General features: G+C 48.9%; 9 protein-coding genes across 9 annotated transcripts; 3 read left to right on the top strand and 6 right to left on the bottom strand.

The window, feature by feature from the left end:
- Positions 1–936: 936 nt before the first annotated feature.
- N7509_003180 (pepsin-like aspartic protease) lies at positions 937–2,406 on the bottom strand (the record flags this gene model as incomplete). The annotated part of the gene is made up of 1 exon (XM_056627817.1): positions 937–2,406. The coding sequence occupies one exon, from the start codon at positions 2,404–2,406 to the stop codon at positions 937–939; it is 1,470 nt and encodes a 489-aa protein (XP_056490551.1).
- A 2,184-nt stretch (positions 2,407–4,590) lies between these two features.
- On the bottom strand, positions 4,591–5,418 carry N7509_003179 (phytanoyl-CoA dioxygenase family protein; the record flags this gene model as incomplete). Its single annotated transcript, XM_056627816.1, has 1 exon — positions 4,591–5,418. One exon carries the CDS (start codon positions 5,416–5,418, stop codon positions 4,591–4,593), a length of 828 nt encoding a protein of 275 aa, XP_056490550.1.
- An 890-nt stretch (positions 5,419–6,308) lies between these two features.
- Positions 6,309–7,016, bottom strand: N7509_003178 (uncharacterized protein; the record flags this gene model as incomplete). The annotated part of the gene is made up of 1 exon (XM_056627815.1): positions 6,309–7,016. One exon carries the CDS (start codon positions 7,014–7,016, stop codon positions 6,309–6,311), a length of 708 nt encoding a protein of 235 aa, XP_056490549.1.
- A 3,171-nt stretch (positions 7,017–10,187) lies between these two features.
- Positions 10,188–11,053, bottom strand: N7509_003177 (SAP domain-containing protein; the record flags this gene model as incomplete). Its single annotated transcript, XM_056627814.1, has 3 exons — positions 10,188–10,626; positions 10,688–10,776; positions 10,835–11,053. 3 exons carry the CDS (start codon positions 11,051–11,053, stop codon positions 10,188–10,190), a joined length of 747 nt encoding a protein of 248 aa, XP_056490548.1.
- A 1,639-nt stretch (positions 11,054–12,692) lies between these two features.
- N7509_003176 (FMN-dependent alpha-hydroxy acid dehydrogenase) lies at positions 12,693–14,382 on the bottom strand (the record flags this gene model as incomplete). Its single annotated transcript, XM_056627813.1, has 4 exons — positions 12,693–12,862; positions 12,927–13,596; positions 13,683–14,185; positions 14,250–14,382. The coding sequence occupies 4 exons, from the start codon at positions 14,380–14,382 to the stop codon at positions 12,693–12,695; spliced, it is 1,476 nt and encodes a 491-aa protein (XP_056490547.1).
- A 727-nt stretch (positions 14,383–15,109) lies between these two features.
- Positions 15,110–16,606, top strand: N7509_003175 (3'-5'-exodeoxyribonuclease; the record flags this gene model as incomplete). The annotated part of the gene is made up of 6 exons (XM_056627812.1): positions 15,110–15,206; positions 15,273–15,421; positions 15,485–15,662; positions 15,724–16,214; positions 16,304–16,494; positions 16,558–16,606. 6 exons carry the CDS (start codon positions 15,110–15,112, stop codon positions 16,604–16,606), a joined length of 1,155 nt encoding a protein of 384 aa, XP_056490546.1.
- Positions 16,607–16,809: 203 nt separating this feature from the next.
- Positions 16,810–18,491, bottom strand: N7509_003174 (uncharacterized protein; the record flags this gene model as incomplete). Its single annotated transcript, XM_056627811.1, has 3 exons — positions 16,810–17,439; positions 17,492–18,154; positions 18,216–18,491. 3 exons carry the CDS (start codon positions 18,489–18,491, stop codon positions 16,810–16,812), a joined length of 1,569 nt encoding a protein of 522 aa, XP_056490545.1.
- Positions 18,492–19,133: 642 nt separating this feature from the next.
- On the top strand, positions 19,134–21,175 carry N7509_003173 (putative amino acid transporter; the record flags this gene model as incomplete). The annotated part of the gene is made up of 6 exons (XM_056627810.1): positions 19,134–20,066; positions 20,127–20,286; positions 20,343–20,354; positions 20,406–20,610; positions 20,666–21,024; positions 21,141–21,175. 6 exons carry the CDS (start codon positions 19,134–19,136, stop codon positions 21,173–21,175), a joined length of 1,704 nt encoding a protein of 567 aa, XP_056490544.1.
- A 741-nt stretch (positions 21,176–21,916) lies between these two features.
- On the top strand, positions 21,917–24,521 carry N7509_003172 (uncharacterized protein; the record flags this gene model as incomplete). Its single annotated transcript, XM_056627809.1, has 8 exons — positions 21,917–21,970; positions 22,033–22,201; positions 22,269–22,497; positions 22,552–22,718; positions 22,771–22,819; positions 22,888–23,720; positions 23,775–23,846; positions 23,914–24,521. The coding sequence occupies 8 exons, from the start codon at positions 21,917–21,919 to the stop codon at positions 24,519–24,521; spliced, it is 2,181 nt and encodes a 726-aa protein (XP_056490543.1).
- Between the last annotated feature and the right edge of the window lie 1,150 nt (positions 24,522–25,671).

The following is a 25,671-nucleotide window of genomic DNA, read 5'->3' as shown; positions in this document are numbered from 1 at the left end:
AATGACGCTGTTGGTTACCGAGGGACCGGCCCGGTCGGGTTAGTCCCAGACATTCTCGGGTTGCCAATACCGAAAATGCGGCTTTTTGATGGCTGGGGTAATCTGGCGGGGAACTTTATTAATAATTTATTTTCTTGGGTTATATGGCGTGCCTAGACCAGAGGCATATCTTGGAGTCTGTATTAGTAGTAGTAATGCTGTTCTGGGTGTCACTTTTGGAGAAAGGTATCCCAATGATTGCCATTTGGAGGCCTGAGGCATAAACTTGAATTCCTTGATGCTAAGTCTGACCCAGGAAAATAGCTATAACAGCACCGGCTTGTGACTTAGATGAGTGTAGCATGGCATGTTCGGGTAAAGTTAGCGGGAACCTACTATCAGTAAAGTAAACTAGGGACCAGAAGAGTTAGATTATGATTTAGAACAGTTCTCTGAATTTCTGAAACATGACTTCGGGAACCAGGGTCTACCCCTGCAAAGCTCAAAGCTTGAGTAAGATGAAACGTCAAGATCTACACGAGAGTCTACCTGGAGGAAGTGAAGATATTTCTTAATGAGATCAATTATTATGGTTCCTTGGTTTTCTGCCACAGATATCGTATTCTATTTGTACAAAGATGGAGCCATTCCATGTTTCAGAACCAGGAGGCAATGGGCGGAGATAAAAAAAACGCGCAAATCAGACTGCACTCTAGATGCAAGAAGCGAAGGGTATGAATCACGGTAGCGCGAAGCGAGTACTATGTGCAAGTGGGTATCACTTGAATGCAAAGAAAGTCGGGGATGTATGGTTGATGGCAAATCGGTCTGCGATGATATGTATGCCAGTTTGACGGTATGAACAAGAACGCCTGGGACAAAGGTTGGCTTAGAAGCAAAAGAGGGTATTGTGGTGTGAGACGCGTAGTCGATATAAGGTGTTGGTGATAGAAAGGTTTAGAGGATGAGAGCGGCAGCAAAAGTCATCACTAATGACAGAGCTAGCCCGCCGGACATGCGAGAAGCGGAGTTGATAGTGGGCGAATCGGTCTCTGTCGCTGAATCCGAAGATGGGTCTGCTGTTGTGGTTGAAATCGCCGCAGAGGAGACTTCAGTGCTGCCATCAGTGACCGCGGCTGAAGGACCGGTCGCAGTCGCGCTGGGAGCGACAAATGTCCCATTTCCGGAGGACGAATTCGACACCTTTGTTCCAAAGCCAATCTGCCCACTATCGAAGTCAAAGACCGAATACACGTTCTTCAAGAACACATCACCAAGAAGCCATGTGTTCGATGCGGAGGACTGGTGACCGACTATCGTTGAAATGCAACCCGGCTTCGAGTCGTCCTTTGATTTTGTACCAATGTAATCATCGGGCTGGACGGTGTACTTGACTCCGGAAAATTCGAATTCGATAGTGGCCGTGGAGTCACATGGAATTATGTAGTTCTCGCCAGATTGCTTGGAGTTCGGAATGAGGCCGAACAAAGTCGCAGCGTCGGCTGGTGGAACGAAAACATATGTCGATCCGCTGTCGATGGTTGCGGATTTGCCAGTGAAATTGCCAGCCTTGCCATTCACGTAGACGTCATCCAGCGGGATAGTCCAAGTTTCGGCAGTGGTGTTGGTGTAGGAAATTTCCCCGTCGAATTTTGTTGTGTCGACAGTTCCAAAATTCACCTCGCCATCCTTCTTGTTGTCGGAGGCGCGCGACAGGCTGAGTCCGACGATGTTAGAGCTAAGCCCTGCCTTCTCGGCGACAACATCCATGAAAGAGGGGATCTTCCAACCGCCGGTGTATGATCGGCCCAAGCCGAGAATTCCATCAATAGGATAGTTGTCAAATGGGTCGGTTGCAGACTTGGCGAATCCAAACGTGAAAGTTATATCCATTCCAGCGATGGACATGGTATCTTGGCCCAGATCACCCTTCACTTCACCGCTACCGTATCCGAGGCTGTAGGTCGAGTCATTTGAACTGAAGCTGCTGGATTCGGAGATATCGAATGTGTGGTGGTTTGTGCAAGTTTCAGTGGTACACTTAGAGCTGAATACCCAGCTACTCGGCGATCCGGTGTCGAGTGCTAACCACATCTCCTCTTGTTGTGAACCGACCTTGACGGTGACGAAGTAAGAAAAGTCCACACCATCTTGATTAACTGCCGCACTGTTCTGCAAAGTGGGGGTTTCCGACTCGACAATTTGGTAGGTATCGGCCCGGCGAGCCTTCGTGATGTCGAGCGTTATTCCCTGGTTGTCCGAGTCCGAGTCCGAGCTGTCCGGGACTAAAATCCATGGCATGAAACGCCGGAAACCATTTTGCCTCGAAGAGATTGTGGCGCCTGTAGCCACTTTAAGCTCCCAGGGATAGAAAGCATGAACACTCGTTGAGAGGCCGGCAATGACCAAGTATGATGAAAGATGCATGATCCCACAGCGGATCTAGTAGGAGGGAAAATTAGACCGCATTGAATTCCGTGATTTAGGACGTAGAATCGGTCGTTCGACAGCTGTCCGTTTGATCAATTGGCGTTGTATTGACGATAAATAGGTTGTTGAAAGATGGGCGAAGGATTGGGGGGTGATCAGCAAAATCCGGGGTTCGTCAATTAAAGAGGCGTATGCGAATGAAAGTGAAGAAGAGAAAAACCGAAAACCGAAAACCCAGCAAATATGAAGATACAAATAAGCGAAAAATGAGCAACCAAAGGAAGGACAATGAGCTGGGGAGGTTGGAAAGAAGCAGATGATGTGAGGGGGAAGAAGTGGCGGATGAACTGGCAGGAGACTGGGGGGGAGGTCCCACTCGGTGGTGAACCTCTGAGGAAAATCCTCCCCTGACAAGACACTTCTGCCCAGTTCTTGCCAAGTGCTAACCCAGTTTAGGTGATTAACTGGATATCTTGGGTTACCTTGAGCTCCACTTCGCCTGGTTCCGGTTGCGATCGGCTTTTGGGTCGAGACTAGCTGCACGCTAGAGTCAGGTTACTTGCTCCTTTTCTGTCAAGACCACGGCATTCTTCTTCTTCGCTTCAAGGAAGATTAAGAAATAGTGAAGGATTAAATTATTATGCAGAGTTTACTATCTGATACTGAGAAATTTGGTTCGTTTATCGACAAATGGAAGAGCTTGTGGCCGGAGAATCCTGCTATCGAACGCACAACTCAGGGGAACCGTTTTTGGGGAATCACTAGCGCTGCTGCTTATCACTGGTCAGTTCTAATGCACGGTCCAGCTTGGTGCACATGCACAGAGAACATCAATACATAAGTCCACCATCCTTCAAGCCACGGCTGGTCTAGACTCAATCATTCCATCTCTCGATGCTAGAGTCTCGACCAGCATGGGTTCAGCGATCACCCAGCTGCTTGATTCTGTCAATCAATAGACCTCGAGTCTTGATTCTATTTGCACTTGGGCCCTGCCTCTCTCCGTTCCGCTCCCAACCTCGGCTTCCTCGGACACCTGCATATTCATGAACATCCCCATCCAACCAGGCAATGGACGCGCGTTTCCTTGCAAGACTTGAAATGGTGGAAGAAACCCCCTCCTGCCACGTCGAGTCGCGCCCTGGATCCACTTATATGAAGCTGGTGATCGATCAGATCCTACGAGTACATGTATGGGTATCGGGATTGCAGCTCAACAAGCCTCCCGCGCCCGACCACAACATCGCAGAAGGACATTCAAGACACAGAATACCGTAACCCTAGAAAAAGTTGATCGAGGTAACTAAACTGCAGAAATTTTCAACGATTTATTTTCTGCGCCACTAGACCTGTGCTCATCTTCTCACCGACCAGCTGAAGAAATTGGAAACTAAGAAGCTACTAGTAGCTTATATGTAGTCTTTCCAGCTTAAGCTGGTCCGGACACCTAGTATGAATGGCCTGATGTCCCGTTCACTTCCCCCAATCCCCAATTCACCTAAAAGGTCACTCGCATCTCGTATGTCAAAAGGGTCAAAAAGGTCCTGATCAGACCATGGCTGAGGATTGTCAATCGCTTGAACTTGATTTTCAACGTCAAAAGGCAATCTGGAAAAGGCAGGCCTGGGCTCGCAAACGAAGAAGTCGTGCCTATCTCGCGTTTCAAAGATTCGATGTCTTTGAGATCAAAGCCCGCATTGGAGAATCAATCTGTGTTGTTCTGCAACGTCCCCTTCCCTGAAACAATATGGAAAGGTCAGCTCATCCCACATGGAATTCGGAACACACATGTACCCGTCTGCTCCCAAGATTATGTGGGCGCTCCATGCTGGAAGTAATTATCTATCTCAGCGTCCAAATTTTGAATATTACAAGTTGCTCCCATCACACAAATTATTCACCGTTTGTAGAAGTCTGTGCTTCCCCGATCGCACGGACCATCGGGGAGTCACGAAATCCTGACTATCATGTGTTCCCCACATTTTTCCTAAGTTATTTGGCCAAAAAGTCCTTGATTTGGTTCCATATATCATCGAATGCCTTGGGTCATTGAAGAGTTATCCAGGAAGAGTAGTGTAGTCTAATGCTAAATGGTAGACGGGCTTCGCCATAGAGGGTTTCAAGTTAACTTATCAAATAATCATTTCAAAATCAATCAGGCTAGTTTAAAATGGCCTTCATTTACATATTTTTCTTCGCCTCGTATTTTTCAAGTCCAGTGCCGACGTCGGACGCAGACCCTGAATTAGCTGTAATATTTAACCCTAGGAGTTCTCGCATATCGGTGCTCAGAGAATCTTTAGTCTCTGGCGAAAAAGCTGCTGTCCAGTTCACTTGTTGGCGTAAGAAAGGGGCAGTGTAATACCCAAAGAGGAGGGCACGCTCTTGATCTTTCGTTATGTTCGCACCCGATGTATGCCAAACGCGGGAGTCCATAGCGATGATCGAGCCAGCCTTTGCGACAAAGGGCTTTAGCATTTCATTTGCGTTGTCCGGCACCTCAAGCTTCCGCTTCCACTTGTGGCTGCCAGGTATGAATAAGGTCGCCCCATTCTCAAAATACACATCAGATAAGCACCAAATAATATTTACAGCCCAAGGCTTCTCCCACGGATCGGGAACGACGAGAGACTGATCAGAATGAAGGGCCATCGAACCGGAACCAGGCTTTGCAATATTCGCAGTAAAATTGGAAACGAGTAGCTTGGGTCCGATGACCAATTTGGCAACTTCGAGAGCCGCTGGGTGCTGGATCAATTCTCGGAAAATAGAGTCTAACTCCATGAGATAGAAGACTCGAACGTTGGAACTGTTTGGGTCCAATGCTGGCATGAACAACTCTGCGCCGCGCCTCTTGTTCTCTTCGGCTGCAGCCCAGAGCCGTTCAAGTACGAAACTGACAGTTTTTTCGTCAAGGACATCCGGGGCGACAAAGAATCCATTTTCATCAAGACTTGCTCGAGCCTTGGCTAGGGTTTCTGCCTCGAGGCCCTTCATAGGGATAGCCATTTTCTCGGTGTTTGGGTGATAGTCAGTTCAAAATGATATCAGACTGAGAATAAAGGATGTGAGAAATTAATTGCATGCACGTGTGGATGGAGATATTGGCTTCAATTAAAACCACTAAGTCGTTTGAGGAAAGAATAGCTAGAACCCCGCCGCAGAATCTGGATTGCCCCCTGTCGCAAGATTCCTAAACCATCATGTTGCATGAGGTGTGCATATGAGGGGCTTCAGCAAGTGAGTCTCGTTACCAGGAAAATATTGACTAACAGTGCAAGGAAGAGCCTATGAGTGCTCTTGAAGGCCAGCAAATATTACCCCTCTCTAAAATTCGCAGTACTTTAAGGCATGGAGTTTCACGGGGGTGCGATCTATGATTTCTCCAGAAGAGTCAATATTTCCAGAGGAAACAGGCGCGCTTCGGCAAACCATGCAAGCTTGACTCAATGTTACTTAATTTGATCGCCATATATTAGCTTTGGCTCCGAAGCAGACCCTATCAATCCTAATGGAGGGTACTAGTGTGCTGTTTATTGGCTCCTTATACACGCCTCCTGGAAATGAAACTTGCTTTTGTCTCATTGTTACGCACTAGCCTTTGTCTAAGGAGATTCTATGTATGTTTGGCTGAGACAGGGGCAAGAATTAATTAATTCAAAATGCGTCCGGGGAATTTTAAATTGAAAGCCATCTGGATGTTTGACGGTTTTTTCTAGTTCCAATATATAGGAATCTTAGCCACTCTATATATATCAAGCTGGCACTGTTGAATCCAGTAAGGTTATAATGCCATTGAGAGCCCTGGAGATCTAGGCAGAGTTGGGTTTGTTGTAGTTTGGCAAAATCAAGCTATCATCCGGGGGTTCACTTGTGTTTACTCAAACTGGGAAACATTATCACTCGCTATCCAAATGCAATCGAGGCACAGGCAACGCCCCTTCTACTAGTAGATCTACAGTCCATGACGATAATTGTTTGTACTGCGTTGAAACCGAAATGTCCAAAGGTCGGGGTGAAATCATTGTATCTCCGTAGGGCGATTTGAGATGAACACCGCTGGCCATGATGTTATCGCGGTGATCATACATTTCAGGGTGAGTTTCAAAGAACGCAGGGTCTAGACGAAATAGTGATGCCCCTTTGTCCATACCCAGCAACTCGAAAGCTTGTAAGGCCATTGTGTGGGAGCCAAAAAGACTATTGGTATCAGGGGCAGGAAGACGCATTCCGAAAGATTCCTTGTGTCGATGAAACTGGAAGCTTTCATCTGTGGGCACTCCGGAGCCACGTAAACCGTCCCAAGCATTCAAGTTGATATTTTTACTTGTTTCGGTATTTTGTTTCGACGTTTCCGGGGAGATTGTCCGAATTAGATCCCAGACAGACACATATCCTGGTGTTGGAGGAATGTTGGCGATAAGTTTAGAAAGGTCAATTTCCATGACATAAGAATGTCCGATGGCGCAAATGACATTGTCGATCAGAGGATTAGCAGCATGACAGGTGATCAGTTTATCCCGGATCGATGGCCATGGAATCCAATCAATAATAGCGGGGTGCTTCCGCGAGATTTGAGTTTTTGTTGGCCTCCAGGTCTGGCTCATGTTGCTATAGCTTTCGACTGATGGATCGATATGCCACGCAGTTATTTTCATAACTGGTATATGTGCTTTGGTATACGTATGCCAGGATGTCATTGATGGCCATGACAGGCAAATGAAAGCAGATGTCATGAAGTAGGCAGAAGTGATAAGACTGTTTCAATGTGAGTTCGCCGCGTCTCTATAGAGGGGGGGCTGAAGCAGGGCGAAGTACCAGTCCATCCTTCCATTCAAGAAAGGCGCGGTGGCGCCCCACTTCTGCTTGAGATACATTTCCCAGCTTGAGATGTGATCAGAAAATACCGAATTCGTGGTCGGCAGACACAAATCGCAAGATGAAAGTTGTTTTGATCTAGTGAGCTTTTCGTACTGTTCAATTCCCATCATTTTCTCAAAGGGTACTGTCTGGAGACAGTTAAAAAGCAGTTCCTGTGGAGCCGGTTGGCATTGTGCTGCGGTTCTGGTTTGAACCTGGAGTTTCACTTGTGATTCATCGACTATCGATCCCAAGAAATGAGGCTCTGGGTCATCCTGGTTGAGGATAATGGGGGGTTGCGAAGGAATATTGCAGCTCTGAAACTGTAGAATGTTATCCATTTCCCACCCGGTCACATCTTCAGCCAGAGTGGTATGAAGTGGATCAACGCCCGGTGAGCTTGATCCATCACTCGAACTTCTATCCCCGGGCAATTCATTATTGAACGGCTAATAACAGACACGGTTAGCAAAAGCTTGGCCTCCCACACACGATACGCCGAATTTCTCACTTCAATAGCAGTCGCTTCGGACAGAGTTGCTGAGACTGTTTTCATCGACACGATGAGACTTTCTAATTTTTTGTGACAGTTCAAAAGCTGACCACGAAGCCTCTGGTTTTCCTCTTCTAGTTTAGTGATATTAAGACCAGGTTTTTCTGCTCGTTGAAGCTTTTCTTCGAGTTCCCTGATATACCCGGACTGGCGCGCTCGAAAAGCACGCTGGGAGATTCGATTGCGGAGTTTTCTAAAATTTGCTTCGTTAGCCCAGTTGAGTCTTGAATTTCTTGTTGGTGGGGGAAGCACCTAGTATCTGTGACGGATTTCTGGTCGGCATGGGAACTTTGCGGCCTCGCAGACTTCCTGGAGGGCGCCATGATGTGCGGGACTATGTGAATATAGCCAGACGGCCGTTTTGTCAACTGTAGAATCGGTCCTCTTTGCTTCCCAAACAAAATACGAGTGTCCGGAGGTTACAAGTTTCTCTCCAGCTTCAGCTATGATCTGAGATCGCGCGATTGAAAGCTCCTAGTGGCCAAAAGGTTGTTGAGCTTGGAGCCAACTTGGCCGATGGAAACCCCGCATTTTCCTCACTTGCGGGGAAGCGACGCTTGGCCTCTGCAATTGCTCAATCAATCGGTTATTCAGCGGTTTGTCAGACTTTTCTGACTGACCGAAGCAAGAGAAGCCAATCAGTCTGTGTCAATAGACTACATATTAGCTTCGTTTCAGCGGTCCGAGCGCCGAGGATGAAGATTACAATCAACCTTGATAATGACGAGGCAAGTACCAATAAGAGGTTAAATGTAAGTCGGGTGTCTGCAGACCCATAAAAATAAACGCGGGAGTCCTTGGATGGGGGGTTTGATCTCAAGCACCAACATCTGTCAGGGTTTTGTCTCTTCGAACAGATTGCGCACTGTTCCCCGAACTATAGCACGTTGGCTCTTGTAATATAAGCTATATACCTCTTGAAATGAAGGGGTTCTAGTGCATATTTTGAACCAAGAGAGAGCAACAATAAAATAACATGGTGGAATAGCTCAGTTACAAGGAGATAACCGATCATCAAAGCAGTAGTAAATAGTGAATAAGTGACTGGTACAAGGCTCACAAATATCCAGTGAATTTGAAAAGATGTTTCAAGTAAATGACTCAAATGATTCATTGTTAACTGCAATTGATTTCCACCATTGACCCTTCAAGTTCACAAATTAGGCTGAAGGCGTTGAGGCCTTGGGATTTGGTGTCGGAAATGAGAGGTTGTTCAAGCTCGGGGAAGATCGGAGGCACGTCGGGCTACTTGCAAAATCTGCCATTGTCATTCTCATTGTTGATCAATGGGTGAATGGATGCATGAAATAGTTGACTAGAATCAATTGAACTAATAGTGAATATCTAGTTAGATCGAAAGCTATCTTAGACTCTCATTGTAATTGCATGGAATAAATCATGAAAGTAAAGTGGTGCGATACAGTGCCTAAATCTACTCCCACTCCCGCCAGAAGGAATACTGAAGACCAAGATATCAATCAATTGAAGTCATAAATTATCGAAGCAAGAGTAGTTCTAGCCTTAGAATAAAGCGCTGGTCTGAATACCCTCAACCTCAGGTGGATAAAACAAACCCCATCCGAGTCCCCTCCTACCAGCCGGGACAAAAAACAATACTACTACTCCATATACCAACAGAAATGCCATCACACATCACGCGATCTTATCAGCCGATATCCCCCGCGTCCACTAGCTTCAAAACCGACCATAAACGAGGACCATTCGGACACGGAATCGGACCCAGTCTCATGACCTCGGGATAGTCGGAGGCAAGAGCCGGAGAGTCGGGACACAAGTACGGAGCACATAGCTCCTAACCACTAGTACTAGCGCAAGGGAAGAGTCTGCGGAGAAGAATCAAAAAATCAATACAGAGTGTAAATGATCGGAAGAGATCATATCCTCCCCGGGCTAGTGTGGATCGGGCTTTTTCGTCATGCAGATCAGGGCGGGAGGCGTCACCGCGTACTAGGGTTGGCTGGTGGTTGGACCTCGGCAAAACGAAAATAGGAAGAATATCGGCATTGGGTGAGTCAGAACTACGGAGTAGATCAGGTTCATATGCAATGATGTGCAATTATAATTGAGAACGTTAAAGATCATGACGTATGATTTACTAGTATTGAAGATTGATTGGATTGGATCTGTCATGGTGCTGGCAATAGCGGTAGCACTGTGAATTCAATGGTAGAAGAGAAAGATATTACATCGCAACGCTAGATCAGGGTAACAAAAAACAGCCCGATATAAGGAAATAAGAATAATAGAAAGGGAAAGGGGAAGAGAAAGGTGGTGCGAATCGCACCGCAAAGAAACAAGTTCGTCATGGAGAGGCCGTCACAAAAGCAAACACATGCTTCACATCTTATTTCCTGGCCGGCTCCTTGGGACCAAAAGCATCATCCAGGAATCCGGCCCAGAGTTCTGAAACAACACCAGGTTGGGTGGGACCGCCATTGCGGGTGCGTTGGATCTCCTCGCCGACGCGCGAGCGGCCGACAGCCTCGGTCAGGGAGAACGGGTCGAGGTCAACGGCGACGTTGTCAACTACCTCCGACATGGCGCTGGCGGCGACGTCAGCGCCAGAGCCGGCGACCGTGTAGATCTGGGGCTTCATGGGTGACTGTGTGGGGATTGTGGATGGTTGTTGGATGGAGTGCATGTCGGGAAGGACCGGGATTTGGGGGGATGAGCGACGGATCGTCGTGGCGTCCATGTCGGACATTGTGGGCATGTAGACGAAGTCGACAGTGGAGGAGTCGCCGACGGCTGATGAGGAGCGGGAGGTGTTGAATTGACGGGTTCTGTGGGTTTGTTAGAAGGGGTTATTCTAGTAAGGCTTGATAGTGTTGGGATAGGACATACTCCGCGAAGGCATTGGGGTTAATGCGGCGCATGGCGATGCTGAAAGCACGGGTCTGGAGGATATCATGGTTGGAGAGGCGTTCGACGAGCTAGGCATGTTAGATTAAATGGATATTGATATGGTGAGATAGAGGATGATCTGCTTACCTCGGACTTGCTGCCAGCAGCACGGATGGAGCGACGTTGGCACTCGAGCTTCAGGTCAGGCAGGGTGCGAGCAGCGTAGAGAGAGGCCTTGTCGGCGGGGTTGGCGGGTTGAGCGGACTGGACTCCGGTGATGTGCAGGCCACGGCGGGCAGGGAGAGCCGAGTGCTGGCTGGAAAGCTGGCGCAGGGCACGCAGCGAGGTTGAACGAGGAGCGGCCATGATGAGTGATGTATGTATATGAAGCGTGGAGGTGGTGGTGGTGATAGGTGGGTGGTAGTGGTAGTGGAAGTGGAAGTGGAAGTGGTGGATGGGAGAGGGAAGTGGGAGGAGAGGGGAGAGGAAGTATAGAAATGAACCGGAAGGGGAGAAAGGACAATAGAGGGATTTATAGGATGGAAGTACTCAGAGGGTATCGTAAGTACAGAGAGTACTCTGTACTTCGGAGCACCTTGGAATGGTTGGGGGAAGCTATGAGGTCCACTCTTGGCGGTCTAGCCTACGATCAAGTGGAGCAGTCTTGACGTGGGCTATGTTACTACAGTATATGTATACCACTGACTGTTACGTCTACTCATGATGTAGATGATACTAGAATACTACTCTAAAGATACTACATACTACATACTATATTAGTATATGCTATAGACTACTCTAGACTATAGTATACCAATACTGTCTTGTCAGTACGTACCGGTACTTAATACCCGCAGTGCGGGACACCATTTACCCCGTACCCGCCAGCACACTTCCGTACCGGTACTTCCCCTACGCTGTAGACTACTTACTCTAGTACAGTAACTACTCCTTACACTATGTACACTCTGTCGGAGTCTTCCATTCCCTCCGAGATCGACCTTCCCCTCTCCACCTCCCCCCATTATTGGCCCATTTCATTCCATCCTCCCACTTCCTGCACAATGCAGTCATGGGAATCATCCCAAGGAATTCTCGTCCACCAACAAGCTGTCACCTTCCATAATTCCCCGCCGCTGACTGGTTCCCGCCAAACAAGCATCCCGTCCCTTCTCCTCACCCTCTCTCACCGGTCCTATCCCAAGTGAATCCAGATGAGATGGATCACCTCAGCCTGGACTACCACAAAAATAGGACGCCCCCCGTGTGGAGCGATCGCCCTCAACGTTCTGGACGGGGGTGACGTGGATTTGGTCTGATCGGGGGTCCCATGACTCTTCCCCTGTCCCTCCCCCTTTCCCGGCGGTGAGACCGAGACTCTTGGAAACCATCCTCCACGGAGAACAAACGGTCACCACCCCGATTGGTTTGAGATTCGGTGAGTCTGCCCGTAGTATAGGTGGTACAGGTGGTACAGGGTACTCCGTGGTACATGCCAATGCTTAATTCTACTCGTACGAGTGACCCCCTTCCCGCCAAACCCGCGGTGTTGGAGAGGCATGTTACCCGACCTATTTATGTACTACATGACGATCACCCGTGGCGCAGTTCGTAAGGGATTCTGATTCTTCTGATCGTGATTCTCATTATCGGCTTGGCTCCAGCTTGGCAGGTTAGATTCAGATTCCTCCCCCTGCATTGGGTTGAATCCTTGGCACCCAGGGGCGGGTGGATCGCCCGGGCGATCTTCCCATCTGTTGAGATACCTTATTTCTTTCCTTCGTTATCTACGAGTACGGAGTACGGATACGGAGTATTTACTTCGTTAGGGTACTTCATAGCCAGAATACTAGTACTTTAGACTTTAGACTTTCAATCTAATTCGATGATTGGTACGGAGTAGATTTCTTCTATTATGACTGCTAGTGTATATCGCCATGAGCCAGATCTACTAGTATACTAACCAAGAGCCGACTATACATCGCACTAACAAATATTGACTGGCCTATAGCTTGGCACCGCGTCGCCCCTTTGCAACCCCCCGAGCATACGGGTGTGAGGCCGTAGTAGGCACTAGGTGATCGACATCCCCCGTGTGCAACAGATCCGGCGAAGCCTGGTCCAACGAGGTGATACCGATATTCCGCATCGCCGTCTCCAATTCATCTTGCATGACTAGAGTAGAGCCAGTTAGTCAGGCCAGATCATATGAAGGAAAGGGGTATGAAGAAAAACCTACTATCAACCAAATGCTCAACACCCTCCTTCCCATAATTCGTCGCAAAAAGCATACTCCTCCCCATCCCCACAGCCGTCGCCCCAAGACAAACTGCCTTAAGAATATCCGTCCCGCGCCGAATCCCACTATCAACATAAACCTCCATCCTCTCAAAAACCTCCGGGCACCGCCGCTGAATCTCCAACAGCGTAATAATCGACGGCGGGCTCGTATCCAGATTCCGTCCACCGTGATTACTCAGTAGAATCCCGTCCAATCCCGCCTCCATCGCCATCCGCGCATCATCCGCACTCATAACACCCTTCAAACAAACCGGTTTGTGCGTGTGTTGACGCACCCATTTCAGATCTTCCCATGTGAGTCCCGGATCGATGAATCCGGCCATCACTCGGCCGAGCCCGCCGCCCTTTTTGTCGTTCTGCGCTTTCGACGGCGACATCGGAACTGAGAGGCTTTCGTCGGCTTTGACGCGCTCGTCTGCTTCGCGCTTGCCGGGCCAGGCCGCATCTACGGTGACGAAGATTGCTTTGATGTTCGGGTTTGCGGAGCATTGGCGTAGGAGGGCGGCGGACTTTTCGCGGTCGCGGTTTACGTATAGTTGGAAGAAGAAGTCTGTGGATGGAGCGGCGGTGCGTAGTTCGTCCATGGTGTATGAGGAATTATTTGAGATCTGCCGAGATGTTAGTCAGAATATCTAGAGTTTCATCGGAGGATGTGTGTAGATTCATTATGGTAGGGTGAATTGGATAGACATACACCTTGCATAATGCCTTTACTCTCGCAAGCTCGTGCAATCGCGCACTCGCCCTCCGGGTGGATCAGCTTTGCCATTGCCGCCGGACTAACGAAGAGCGGGAGTTTATAGTCGCCGCCTAGTATTTTGGTGCGAGTTTCGACTGCGCGCACATTGCGCAGAACCCGTGGTCGAAACCAGATCCTGTCGAAGCAGGATTTATTAGCGTCGCGTGTGATTAGATCTGTTGCGGCGCTGGAGTAGAAGGCCCAGGTTTTGTTGTTGGCGGTTTTGGATGCGACGACTTCGAAGTCGTGCGAGTTTATCAGTGTGCCTAGTGGGGGTTTCTCATTGTCTGGGAGTGTCTTGGCTGTTACTGTTGATGGCTTGGCCCATTCGGCGTCGATTGTGGATTCATCGAGGACACCTTTGAATTTGTCGGCTTGGAGGTTGGTTTTCATGACACTGGGGGCGTGGACTTCGGAGTAGGCTTCTGTTGCGTCGTTGCCGGCGTACTTTAGGATGACTATTGTAGTATGTGAGCTTGGGGTCGCTGGTCGGGGCCAGTCGGTGGATATGGGTACTCATACTGGTTGATCCGCCGGGGTGTTCTTCTAAGAAGTCTGTAACATCCCACACTTGCTTGTCTACAACGACCCAGCAATCATCTGGTGAGTTGTGCGTCGAGATCTGTTGGGTCGAGAGGAGTTTCTGATCGGTCATGGTGGAGAGGGTAGCCAACTGGGACCGAGCAGACAGTGACGAGGTGAGTGAATGAGGCAGACGTGTGAAAATGATAGAAAGGCAGAATTGACCAGCCAGAGATGTCTAAATACTCAGCAAGGGCCTTTATCGCGGTGGTTCTCCGCGTAGCGGCGAGTTGTCTCCACCACGGCAATGTCCCCGGACTTACCCCGGACTGCTGGACTCACACTGCTTCGGGTCAAATTGTACCGAATGCTTTTGTCAGGGTTTGAGATGATTGGCCACCATTGAAATGTTCATAGCCATTCTGTTTCTTTCGTGCTTCTGTGCAGCTTCCATACTAAACATCGCATGTTGATTAGATGTCAGCTCCCCTAGGGTATAGAGAGGATCACAGGCCTGGCAGAGGCAATTCTTGGATACTCATGTTCATTCTGCCAATCGCACCCACTTTCCCTGCAGCGGATCAAGTCGATCATCGACGGCATGAGCTGTAACGTGTGTGTCTTTTGAACCCTCAGACCCTGAAGCGGTCCAAACGTCGGGGCAGCCCCGAAGGTATCGCGGATTTCTCTCCGGGGTTGCCCTTGATTAGTCATCCACATAAATCACAGCTGCGCCACAATGTTCCTGTGGCTGTGGCTGAAGATCACCTGAGTCAACAAAATCAGCCTTCGACATTGCCCGGCGCATCTCAATTCATAGATCAGCATACTCGGCCACCTTGATATTCAATTATCATCCCATGCACATTTTCTCTATTGGACGCAGTGCCTCGACAACTTTGGGCCACATCGGTACATCCATTGGACGAACAAAAGGATTTATTCACAACACTTACGGTATGCCACCATGTGCCTGGTAAGGCATAGAGAAGATGAACTACTTGGCTAACCATTCTATTATAGCTCCTAATCTAAGCGGCAAGGTCATTTGGAAATCACAGACCCAACCAACCCGATTCAGCGCTGCTGCTACATTTTCCACGTTTGCACCCAGACAGTCGCTGAGAAAAATGACTGAGTCCGAGACAAGCAAACCGCTCCGTTATGTCGATGTGCGTGCTCTCAACAATTCCATTGGAACTTGACAAAGTACACTTGCTAACCCAAACGTACAGATTGGCATCAACCTAAGTGACCCGATGTTCCAGGGCCACTACCACGGCAAACAGGCGCACGAGGGCGATCTGGACGATGTCATCCAACGCGCCAAGGACGTCGGATGCGAAAAGTTCATGGTAACAGGCTCAGACCTGGAAGAGTCACAAACAGCCATTCAAATCGCCCGAGACCACCGTCAGTCTCCCCTTCCCTCGCCCTCTATCGAAAACTCACCCCCAACTAACCACTCCTGCAGCCGGATTCTGCTACGCCACAGTCGGCGTCCACCCCTGTCAAGCAGACCTATTCGACAAACACCAAGGCGGCCCAGCAGAAATGATAAATGAGCTACGCAAACTAGCCACCGAAGCCAAAGAAGCCGGACTGGCCGTTGCATTTGGCGAAATCGGCCTTGACTACGACAGACTATTCCACAGCGCCAAGGAACCACAGCTGAAATACTTCGAAGCCCAGCTCGACCTCGCCGTTGAGATTCAAATGCCTTTGTTCCTCCACTCTCGCGCCGCGAGCGAGGACTTCGAGCGACTTCTCGCGTCCCGATTGCCCCATTTGCCGAGGGGTGGTCTGGTGCATAGTTTTACCGGGACGATGGAGGAGATGCAGAGGCTTGTTGCGCTGGGTGTCGATATCGGTGTTAATGGGTGTAGTATGAAGACGGAGGAGAATTTGGAAGTTGTCAAGGCTGTTCCGTTGGAGAGGCTTCAGATTGAGACGGATGGTCCTTGGGTATGTGTGCCCCATCCCATCAGACCCCCAATTTACCTACCCGCCTTGCCTTGCTTTTGATTATAGCTAACCAGCGACGCGTCGAATAGTGCGAGATTCGGCCCTCGCATGCCTCGGCTAAATTTTTGTCTGGTGCCCCAGAGCTGCCGAAGTCCTTCAAGAAGGAGAAGTGGCAGAAGGGGTTCATGGTTAAGGGGAGGAATGAGCCTGTTGCTATTGCTCGGGTTGCGCATGTTATTGCGCAGGTGAAGGGCATTTCGGTGGAGGAGGTCTGCGAAGCGTAAGATTTGCTGTTTGAATTTGATCGGTGGGTGCAATGTTGGCTAATTTCGATTTCTTTTAGGGCTTGGAATAACTCTACAAGAATGTTTGGTCTTGGGATTCAATCCTAACGGCGTTGAACCTTAGTCTACCTTTCGACAGTCATGCGTGCGGCCTAGAATTTATAGAACTGTGCGGGAGAGACGTAAGCTTGAAGTCGCTTGTGGCATTTACTAATGCAAAATAAATAGAATATCCATATACCTCATGAAGTGTCTGTCTGGTAACTGGTCATCAAAGCGGACTCCAGAATACTAGTGCAATATTTAAACATCTAGAAATCAAAAAGAAAAACAAATCCATCCTTGGCATCATCATCATCATCATCGTCGTAAAGTAACATGCCACTGGCGGAAGAACTACATGGGGACTGTGGAATTTCGCAATGCGAGAAGAGACTGTCCACCATCGTCGGATCCGAGTCGGAAATGTATTCAAAGTAACTTGCAGCGTCGCTAATCCCATCATAATCTTCATTCATCCAGTCATCAGGCCAAATGGTGGCTTCTCCTGAGTAATAGGTTGATTGACTGAGGTCGTTATAAGTAGTGGAATCAAGTAATTCATCATTAGAATAAATCTCGTGTTCAAGGAGCATATTGAACCCCGCGTCGGCAGTTGCATTCAGCGACGTCGATCCAGAAATATCAAAGAAAGAAGTCGCCTTCATGGTATTTTTGATCCCACGAAGCTTTGTTTGTGCGATGCGCCAGAGGGATGATTGAATAGCGTGGTTCAGTCTTCTTTGACCGGGTAAGCTGGCTGTGTCATTCGGGATCGAATTATCGACGCTCTGTAGAAGAATCTCGGCCATGCGCTTCAATTCTGCATTCTGACTGCCCTCCACCATCGAGGTTATCGCTTTTGATATTATTGGTATGGACACTGCTCGCTGCTCCATGGCCTAGATGGGGTTAGCTGTCAATCATAGATCATGCAGGGGAGGGAAGGCTGACCTGACGGTAGACTGGGTTGAATATGGCCGGCGCTAAATCCGACATCCTTTCCAGCGAGTCTGATTGAGTGGATTCTGTTGGATGGGCTCTTAATGGGCCTGCTAACACCAATCTCCGGAGAGATTTGTCGAGTAGCTGGTATGTCGCTGAAAGGTCCGAGTTATCTGTAGAGCCGTCGTTTTCTTGTGGAATAGGATGCTGGTTCAAGTTAGGGTTGAGAAGATTCAAGTCCGTGAATTGCCAATAGCCTGGCACTTCAAGTTCAAATTGGATCTCAGCGTCTTCCGAATCTCCGAGTCTGTCGTCTGGAATATATATCTCTGATGGCATGGAGTAGAGTGCAGGATCCGGTTCCAAAATCTGCAAAAAGTCACCTGAGGGGGCAATCTCATCCACCTCCATTTTTATTTCCGGATGCGCTGCCAGTGGCAAGCTATACTCCAGATATATGTCAATTGCCGCTAGATATATCACGGGATGGCTGGTTGGCGGGTGAGCCCCGGGAGGGTTTCTCAAAATTGATGGGACCCTCCGACTGATGATTTGGTTCTGCGAGTGCGTTCCTCTGCAAAGTCCAAATATCAGACAGCTTATACGAGAGCCATTGGTCTCCGAGGGTTCGCAGCTTTTGAAGACGATTGTGGAGCCAAGATCTGACCAAACCTACAATCGGAGTCATCATCAGTAAGATGCTCTTGGATCAAAATGTGGGTAAAGATCTTACCTTTGAATTGCACATCTTTTCGCCCAAGGTTGAGACCAGGCTTGAGAGAGTCCACGCCAGGCGTGGATTGACGTCGAAGTGAAGTCGGAGTTCGAGTTCGGGTGCTTCTGTAACCCAGAAGGAGAGAAGATAAAGCAATTGAATATCATGGATCTGTGGAATCTGGTTTGAAGAATTGATTGGTAATTTGAAGTGAGCCGTTGCTGTGAGTTGAAGCTTCAAAGGGGAGTCAGTTGTCTGGAAGCAAGCCTGACCCAAGTTGACACGGTGCGACATGGTGGAAACGGTAGCCGTCCCAGAAATGGATGTAAGTTGACAAGAATACAAAAATGATACTCAAAACGGTGGAACTTGGAATTGTCCTTGGGCTGAGGGAGTGCAATGGGTGACTCCGAGTCAGAGTTGTGCCAAGCTTCGTCTGATGCGGCGAAGGCACATGATTTTCCTAGTATATATTTGTCTGCATCGAATTCTCTTATGCATTTTGGAGTGTAACCATGGACTTGTTGCTAATAATTCGCATTTCTTATTGACATTGGGTCTCAATTGAATAATCGGAAGTCCAGTGTTTTTGTTTTGGACCAATTTATTTTTAGAACAGGGGATTCTATAGTTACCTAGCAGCTGAAGTATGGGTGAGTCCCATATTGCTGGGCATCTCCATAGAGAGCCTACACGTCACCAATTTGGACCGGATAAGGCAGTCATAATTCCACACCGTTGTTTATTATTTGAACATGAGCTCTTATTAGTCAAATAATAGTTACGGGCGTACACTTTTCCATTCCCCATCCTAGGATTTATTTCCCCATACATTCCAATCGTTATCAACAAAGACCTCTTATCGACAGTCACGTGCACCGGAGCAGGTGGCCTCAAAGGAACGCGCGACTTTCCTCATAAACCTCACAGCCAACGATGCCCAGGGATGAGGGAGGCAATGACCTCTTATCTGGTCAAGATGAAGATCACTCACACGAATCGCAAAATCTCTTGTCCAGCCCACACGAAGAACCTGATGATCTTATAGTTCACCCCGGGCCAGCGACCTCACCTCCGGCCCCCGCGGAGAGCCCAACACATGGAAAGCGCCAATCGTCAATATCACACCCTGCACCCGATGGACAGCGTCGCACACCACGTACCCTCAACCGCGTTCGATTCGATCTAAACGAGGAAAGCGGCGAAGATGACCTTGTGTCCAATGGCGCTCCTCACAGCCCGGAAGACGCGCCGTGGCTTGATGAGGAGGACTACGAGCTTGGCGAACCCGGTACACAGGGTGGAAGAAGGAATACAGGGCAGAGCATCCCTTTGCTCACAGATATCGAAGCCCCAAGCGTGACGCTTGCGACATCGGACGATTTCTTTCCTGAAGATCACCTTGAACACGCGCGGCCGCGCAGTGGCATGAAAATGGCGTTTATGAACATGGCCAACAGCATCATTGGGGCGGGAATTATCGGCCAACCGTATGCTTTGCGCCAAGCCGGGTTGGTAACGGGCATTTTGCTGTTGACAGCATTGACTCTTACGGTGGACTGGACTATCCGCCTGATCGTCATCAACTCGAAAATGAGTGGGGCCGATTCGTTCCAAGCTACCATGCAATATTGTTTTGGGAAAAGTGGACTTATCGCGATTTCCGTTGCCCAGTGGGCTTTTGCTTTCGGTGGCATGGTTGCGTTCTGTATTATTGTCGGCGATACGATCCCCCATGTCCTGAGCGCTCTCTTCCCGTCGCTTCGGAATATGGCGTTTCTCTGGCTGCTTACGGATCGGCGAGCGGTGATTGTGCTTTTTGTTCTGGCTATTTCATACCCGCTATCCTTATATCGTGACATTGCAAAGGTGAGTTCATCGGGAGAGATTTCTTACAACTACTCCTTGCGGGCGCTGACTACGTTATAGTTGGCTAAAGCATCCGCACTTGCATTGGTCAGTATGGTTGTTATTGTTGTCACGGTCCTCACGCAGGGTTTCCGTGTCCCAGCGGAGTCTCGAGGAGAAGTAAAGAGCCATCTCATCATAAACTCCGGATTCTTCCAGGCAGTCGGCGTGATATCATTTGGTTAGTATACCCACGAAAAACCATAGTCTTTCGAATATGCTGCTAACCTTTCATAGCATTTGTTTGCCGTATGTTACTTTTGATGCGCCTTACTTATAATGAGAGCTAATGCCTTCTAGACCATAACAGCCTTTTGATCTATGGATCCTTGAAGAGGCCCACTCTTGACCGCTTTGCAACAGTGACCCATTACTCTACCGGCGTGTCGCTGGTCATGTGCCTGGCGATGGGCATCGCAGGATTTCTATTCTTCGGCTCCAAGACACAGGGCAATGTCCTGAACAATTTTCCGTCGGAAAATATCCTGGTCAACATTGCTCGATTGTACGCGGCTTGTCCATCCCATCGTTCGTGACGACCACGCTAACTTGAACTATAGTTGTTTCGGCCTGAACATGCTCACAACCCTCCCGCTGGAGGCCTTTGTCTGCCGATCCGTGATGACTACCTACTACTTCCCCGACGAACCATTCAACCCGAATCGACACTTGATCTTCACGACCTCGTTGATAGTTACTTCTATGACACTGGCGCTGATTACCTGCGATTTAGGGATGGTGTTTGAGCTTATTGGCGCAACGAGTGCTGCGGCTCTGGCGTACATCTTCCCTCCGCTATGTTATATTAAACTTAGCAGTGCCAGCCGCCGAGAAAAGATACCAGCCTATGTGTGCGTTGGATTTGGACTTGTTGTCATGGGGGTATCTGTCGTGCAAGCCGTCGCGAATGCCATTACGAGTAAGTATTTCGCTGGTCGTCGCTTTGCCATTCCACAATGCCTCACTGTCTCCCCCGCCCCTTTTCGCCCCCCCCTCTGGGGGACTTCATCTATGTCCCGACTAACGATTTTCTAGATGAAGGAGGGGGATCTACTTGCGGTGTCTCATAAATGGCATTTGCCCCCGGAATATTTGCATCCCATAGATATCGACCCTCAGCACGGGTCCCTGTACATAACTTTCCTAAGCAGCATATCGAAATGAATATAACAAATCACCAATCTCTGAATTGAATGCCTTGGTTCAAGGTCAATTCTCTATTCGTGTCTAAGGGGTGATCGCACCTCTCAATAGCCCATACTCAGTTGCACTAACTCCTACTGTGGACCTCTAACTACTCCTCCTCCATTTCCCCCATTCACTCTGTCAATCCACCCTATCAATTCACTTTCTCCATCCCATTCCACCATCTGATTGTATACTACTAGTACTATTTGCTGCCTGAGGTGGCCCGTTCCCCCACTGCGGCTCCTTCCTTCACTTCTACCTTTCTCTCTCTCATCCTCTTTTCTTCCTTCACCACACACACACACACTCTCTCTCCCTCTCCTTCTCTCTCATTGACCCCCATAATCCTCCCCCTCTTTTTTGTATTTTCGTCAACCCACTGTTTCCTCTCCCTTTTCAATCATCTCGGTGCCGTCGACTTCGCAAAGAACCCCGTCGTTCTGCGAATCGCTCACCGGAACCATCCCACTGGATACTTCCTTCTCGCTTCTCACCCTCGTTTCAGGCTTTTCTGAGAAGCTGTATAGACTGACTCTCGCCTCACCGACCAGATCAGTGTGAGCAGTCTCTTCTCACTCAGCTCCAAGCTCCCTCGATTTTGTGAATCGCACATCAACGCCAACATGGCGTCCACCATGGACCATGAGAAGGTAGAACTTATGAAACAGCTGCAGATGGTAAGGATACTCTCAACGACATGGCCTTCGTCTCCGAATCGGTGAGCTGACGGCGTGAATAGTCAGACTTGGGATCTGATCGGCGTGAGTATATCTCGACGCGTGAGGACAAACGTTACGGACAGCAATATTCATACGAAGAGATCGAGTCCTCTCGAGCATTTCACAAGGAGAAAACTGCCTCAGGACGTCAGGCCCTGGCTCATCAGCCTGCGCTAAATGCTTGGTCGAGTTCGTTCTGCATTGTTTCCCAGTTGCTCAATTATTCATACTTGCTGATTCTTTTTTTCTTCCACAGCACTCGCTCAGAAGGTGAATGATACCGATAGTATCGAAAAGCTGGATCCGCTTATGCATGGCCAAAGCCACCGAGCTCGACTCATGGAGAAGATCAAAGAGCAAGGTGGCCAACAGTATGGTGAAGGATACGGCAAAAACAGCCAAGCAAAGTCGGAAAACCATCATCCATTCTCCCCCGTCTCGTCTGGTCGTGGAGGTGGCATTGCGAGAACTCGGGGTCGTGGACGGTAAGCTTCGATTTTTCACCTGGATTAGTTGGATATTGTGCTGACCATAATCAGTGGCTTGGGGCCCCGTGGAGCTCCCGAGGGAATCGCCATGCGCTCGCACTCCGTGGCACTGCCAACTGGAGCTGCGTTGACTAGACAGGACCCTGCGCTGGACTCGAACAATGGTGGACCCGTCACAGCTGGAAGAAATTACCGTGGCGTACGAGGTCGAGGTCCAAGTAAGCTATCATCAATTCCGCTTGTATGGGATATTCGTTGACAAGAACACAGGAGGCCATCCTACGAGACCTACCCCACTACTCCGACGGCCGGCACCTATGTAAGTATTCAGACATGTCTCCAGATTCTTCTTCTCGTTACGTCGCTCACTTACGTGTTTTTGAACAGGGAGGACTTTTCAAAAAATCTGGGGTCGGGCGTTGAGTTCATGCAAAAGGCCCAGGCCCAGGGATACACCAAACCGACTTCACATGTCACATCGACCTCCCCGTCTCGACTTTCGCCATCCCCAGCACGACGGTCTTCTCCCTCGCAATCCGTATCTCCTAGCCGACGTTCTGTGACTCTAACAGGACCCGTTGCTCGATCATCGTTCCCTCCTTCCTCTCCAAAGGCCGTGAAGCAAGCACCGCCGGAAAAGCAACAGGCTACGGCGACAATCCTCAAACCGTTCGCTCCAGCTTCGAAGCTACCCGCTGCTGAGAAAAAGGCCGCGCCCAAAGCTAGGCCACTGGAACAGCCATTATCGCAGGCCACAACCCTGAAGCCGTTCGCGCCAGTGCCGAAACCCCCCGCCCCCAGACAAAGCCCCCCCCTCAAAGAGAGGTCGCTGGAACAGGCCAAAATCCAAAAGACACTTTCTTCAACCCCGAAACCGTCTGTTACTGAGACAAACCCTGCTGCCAAGAATAGATCGCCAGAGCCATCTGCGGACATTTCGCTCATCGACTTCTCGTCAGAAGATGAAACCCCCGAGCCTCAGCCTGGCCCTTCCACGCAAGTCCCACCAAGAGTTCCCACTGGCCCTCTCTTGGATCTTTTGGATTTCGAAGACAACAATGGTCTTGGACTATTGACTCCCAACAGATCCAGAATAAGCCAAACGATCGAAAATCAGCTTTCAGGACTTGAATTCGAACAATCTGATCCCGAGCATGAGACCGTACCCCAGGAATTACGGACTGTGAATTCTCAGGCTACAGTTATGATTGACGGCTTGAGTGAGTGCTTATCAATTCTCGAGAAAAAGATATCCAGTGCACTTCATGAATCAGAGACCTCTTCCTCTTCCAAAGAGCCAGTGAGGATATCAACCCCCGTCAAAGATATTTCGAGTCAGGATGAATGTAAGGATTGCCCCAAAACATCTGCCACCCTTTTCTCTAAAGAGCGAGATCAACTGACATTCAATAGTTCTCACCCCTCCCGGATCAAAGAAGAGCCAAGCCGGCAGCTTTATCGATCATCGTTCACCCCAGAACAGCTTGTCTTCTGGCGACTCAACACAGCGAGCGAAGGAAACTCTGCCAGAAGAAAACCTCTCTCCTCGAAAGTCAGGACCCGCTGTCTCCGAACCACCTCTCCAAGGTTTCGACAGACTGCAAATTTCCGAGCCCCCAGGATTAGAGTTCCAAGCTAATGAACCCCAGACTACTGCTTCGCGGACACAGCCGAGGGAAGAGGATGTGCGTCCCGCTCCGAGGCATGGCGGAATTGGCATGCTCGCGGATTCAATCCACGCCGTCGACGTGGAACACGCTCGAACCATTGGAGGTGCCCGTACTATCGGCGTCAAGCCTTCGCACACAAACAAGATCAACAACCAGGTGACCATCGAAATCCAACGTGCTAGTCGCACTCAAAGTCGTATGCCATCAGGAACATCGACTCCCATGAATCAACCATCCGGACTCGGTGCTAGCATTTATGCCACCGATCAGAAGGTGGATGCCGCGTCCACAGCGGAAGGTTCGGTGCCTAAGCCTCAAGCTTCTTTCAGGTCTCGTCATCGCTTGGCTTAGGAGTTCCGGTTTCATATCACTTTGTAACCGTGCGATCGTGACATCGACATGTATCTAGGTCATCTCTCCTCCATCAGCTCTGTTGTGATTGTTATCGATCTCGTATTGTTCCACTGTCGCAATTTATCTTGCGCCTTTGTCAAATTAGTTATTTCGCCCCTCATTCCCTCGGGAATTTTACGGCATCAAGAATTCTTTCTTCCATTCATTTCCTTTTTGATTTTAAACGGTAGAAACCTTGGGTGTTCCTGATGGCAGTACGTATCGCCTCTAGCCTCAACGATCGCTCAGTTTAATTCTGCGATCAGTCCGGAGGGACGAGTTCCTAGATCGAGGGTACTTCAAATCCCACTTAGTGTTCTAAGTCTTGTCGCCGCAATGCCGCTATTTTGCAAATGAGAAAAGGTACCTTCTCTCTACCGGCTAAGTAGATTATAGAAGGTTCTGCTGTAATAGGTGGACCAGATCTATGCCAGGGAGAATTTCAAAGCGGCCCATCTTGCATTGCCGGATCTTCCTTACTCGATTTGTACTTATGTCCGCGACGTGTCACAATTCAAAAGTTTGGGGCAATGGTTCCCCGTCCCGGCAAATGCCCGCGGAACCGGAACGTTCGTGGAAGATACGGTGGTAGTTTGTACTTTTTTAAGAGCTTAAGTTTACTTCAATTTCGTTCTGTTTGCCCAGAAATGGCTTCGTCACTATCATCTGCTCAATCTGCTCAATCTGCCCAGTCTGCCCAGTCTGCCCATTCTGCTCGAAGCTTACAAGGATCGGCATTTAAAATTGCTTGCCTTCATATGTAGTTATAATTTTATTTTTATTTTCATTTGGGTGTAAACAACTATTTGATTTTGATTTTTTTTTTAGAAAAAAAAGATCATTCGCCCATTTTGTCAATCCTTCGATCTTACCTCATCTTTGTCGGCCCTTTCATTTCATTCATCCCGGTTTTTTCTTTGTTTTTTATCATGTTCTTCCCAATAGAGTGATAAACGTCCTGCAAAAGTACGACCCTCATCCAGGATCTTCCTCCAGATTCCAAGGTTTTCCCTCCAGTGTTTTCCCTCTTCGTATCCGACCCACATATCATCCACTGCCCGGGTGATCTATCACATTGAATCTGCCCAGGTGATGGATCTGGGCGTCT

This window comes from Penicillium cosmopolitanum (assembly GCF_028827165.1).
Source record: "Penicillium cosmopolitanum strain IBT 29677 chromosome Unknown utg000005l:1.0-4006212.0:1.0-4009387.0, whole genome shotgun sequence".
NCBI classification, from domain to species: Eukaryota; Fungi; Ascomycota; class Eurotiomycetes; order Eurotiales; family Aspergillaceae; genus Penicillium; species Penicillium cosmopolitanum.
Note: the sequence above shows the minus strand (reverse complement) of the source record. Positions and strands in the feature narration are given on the sequence as shown.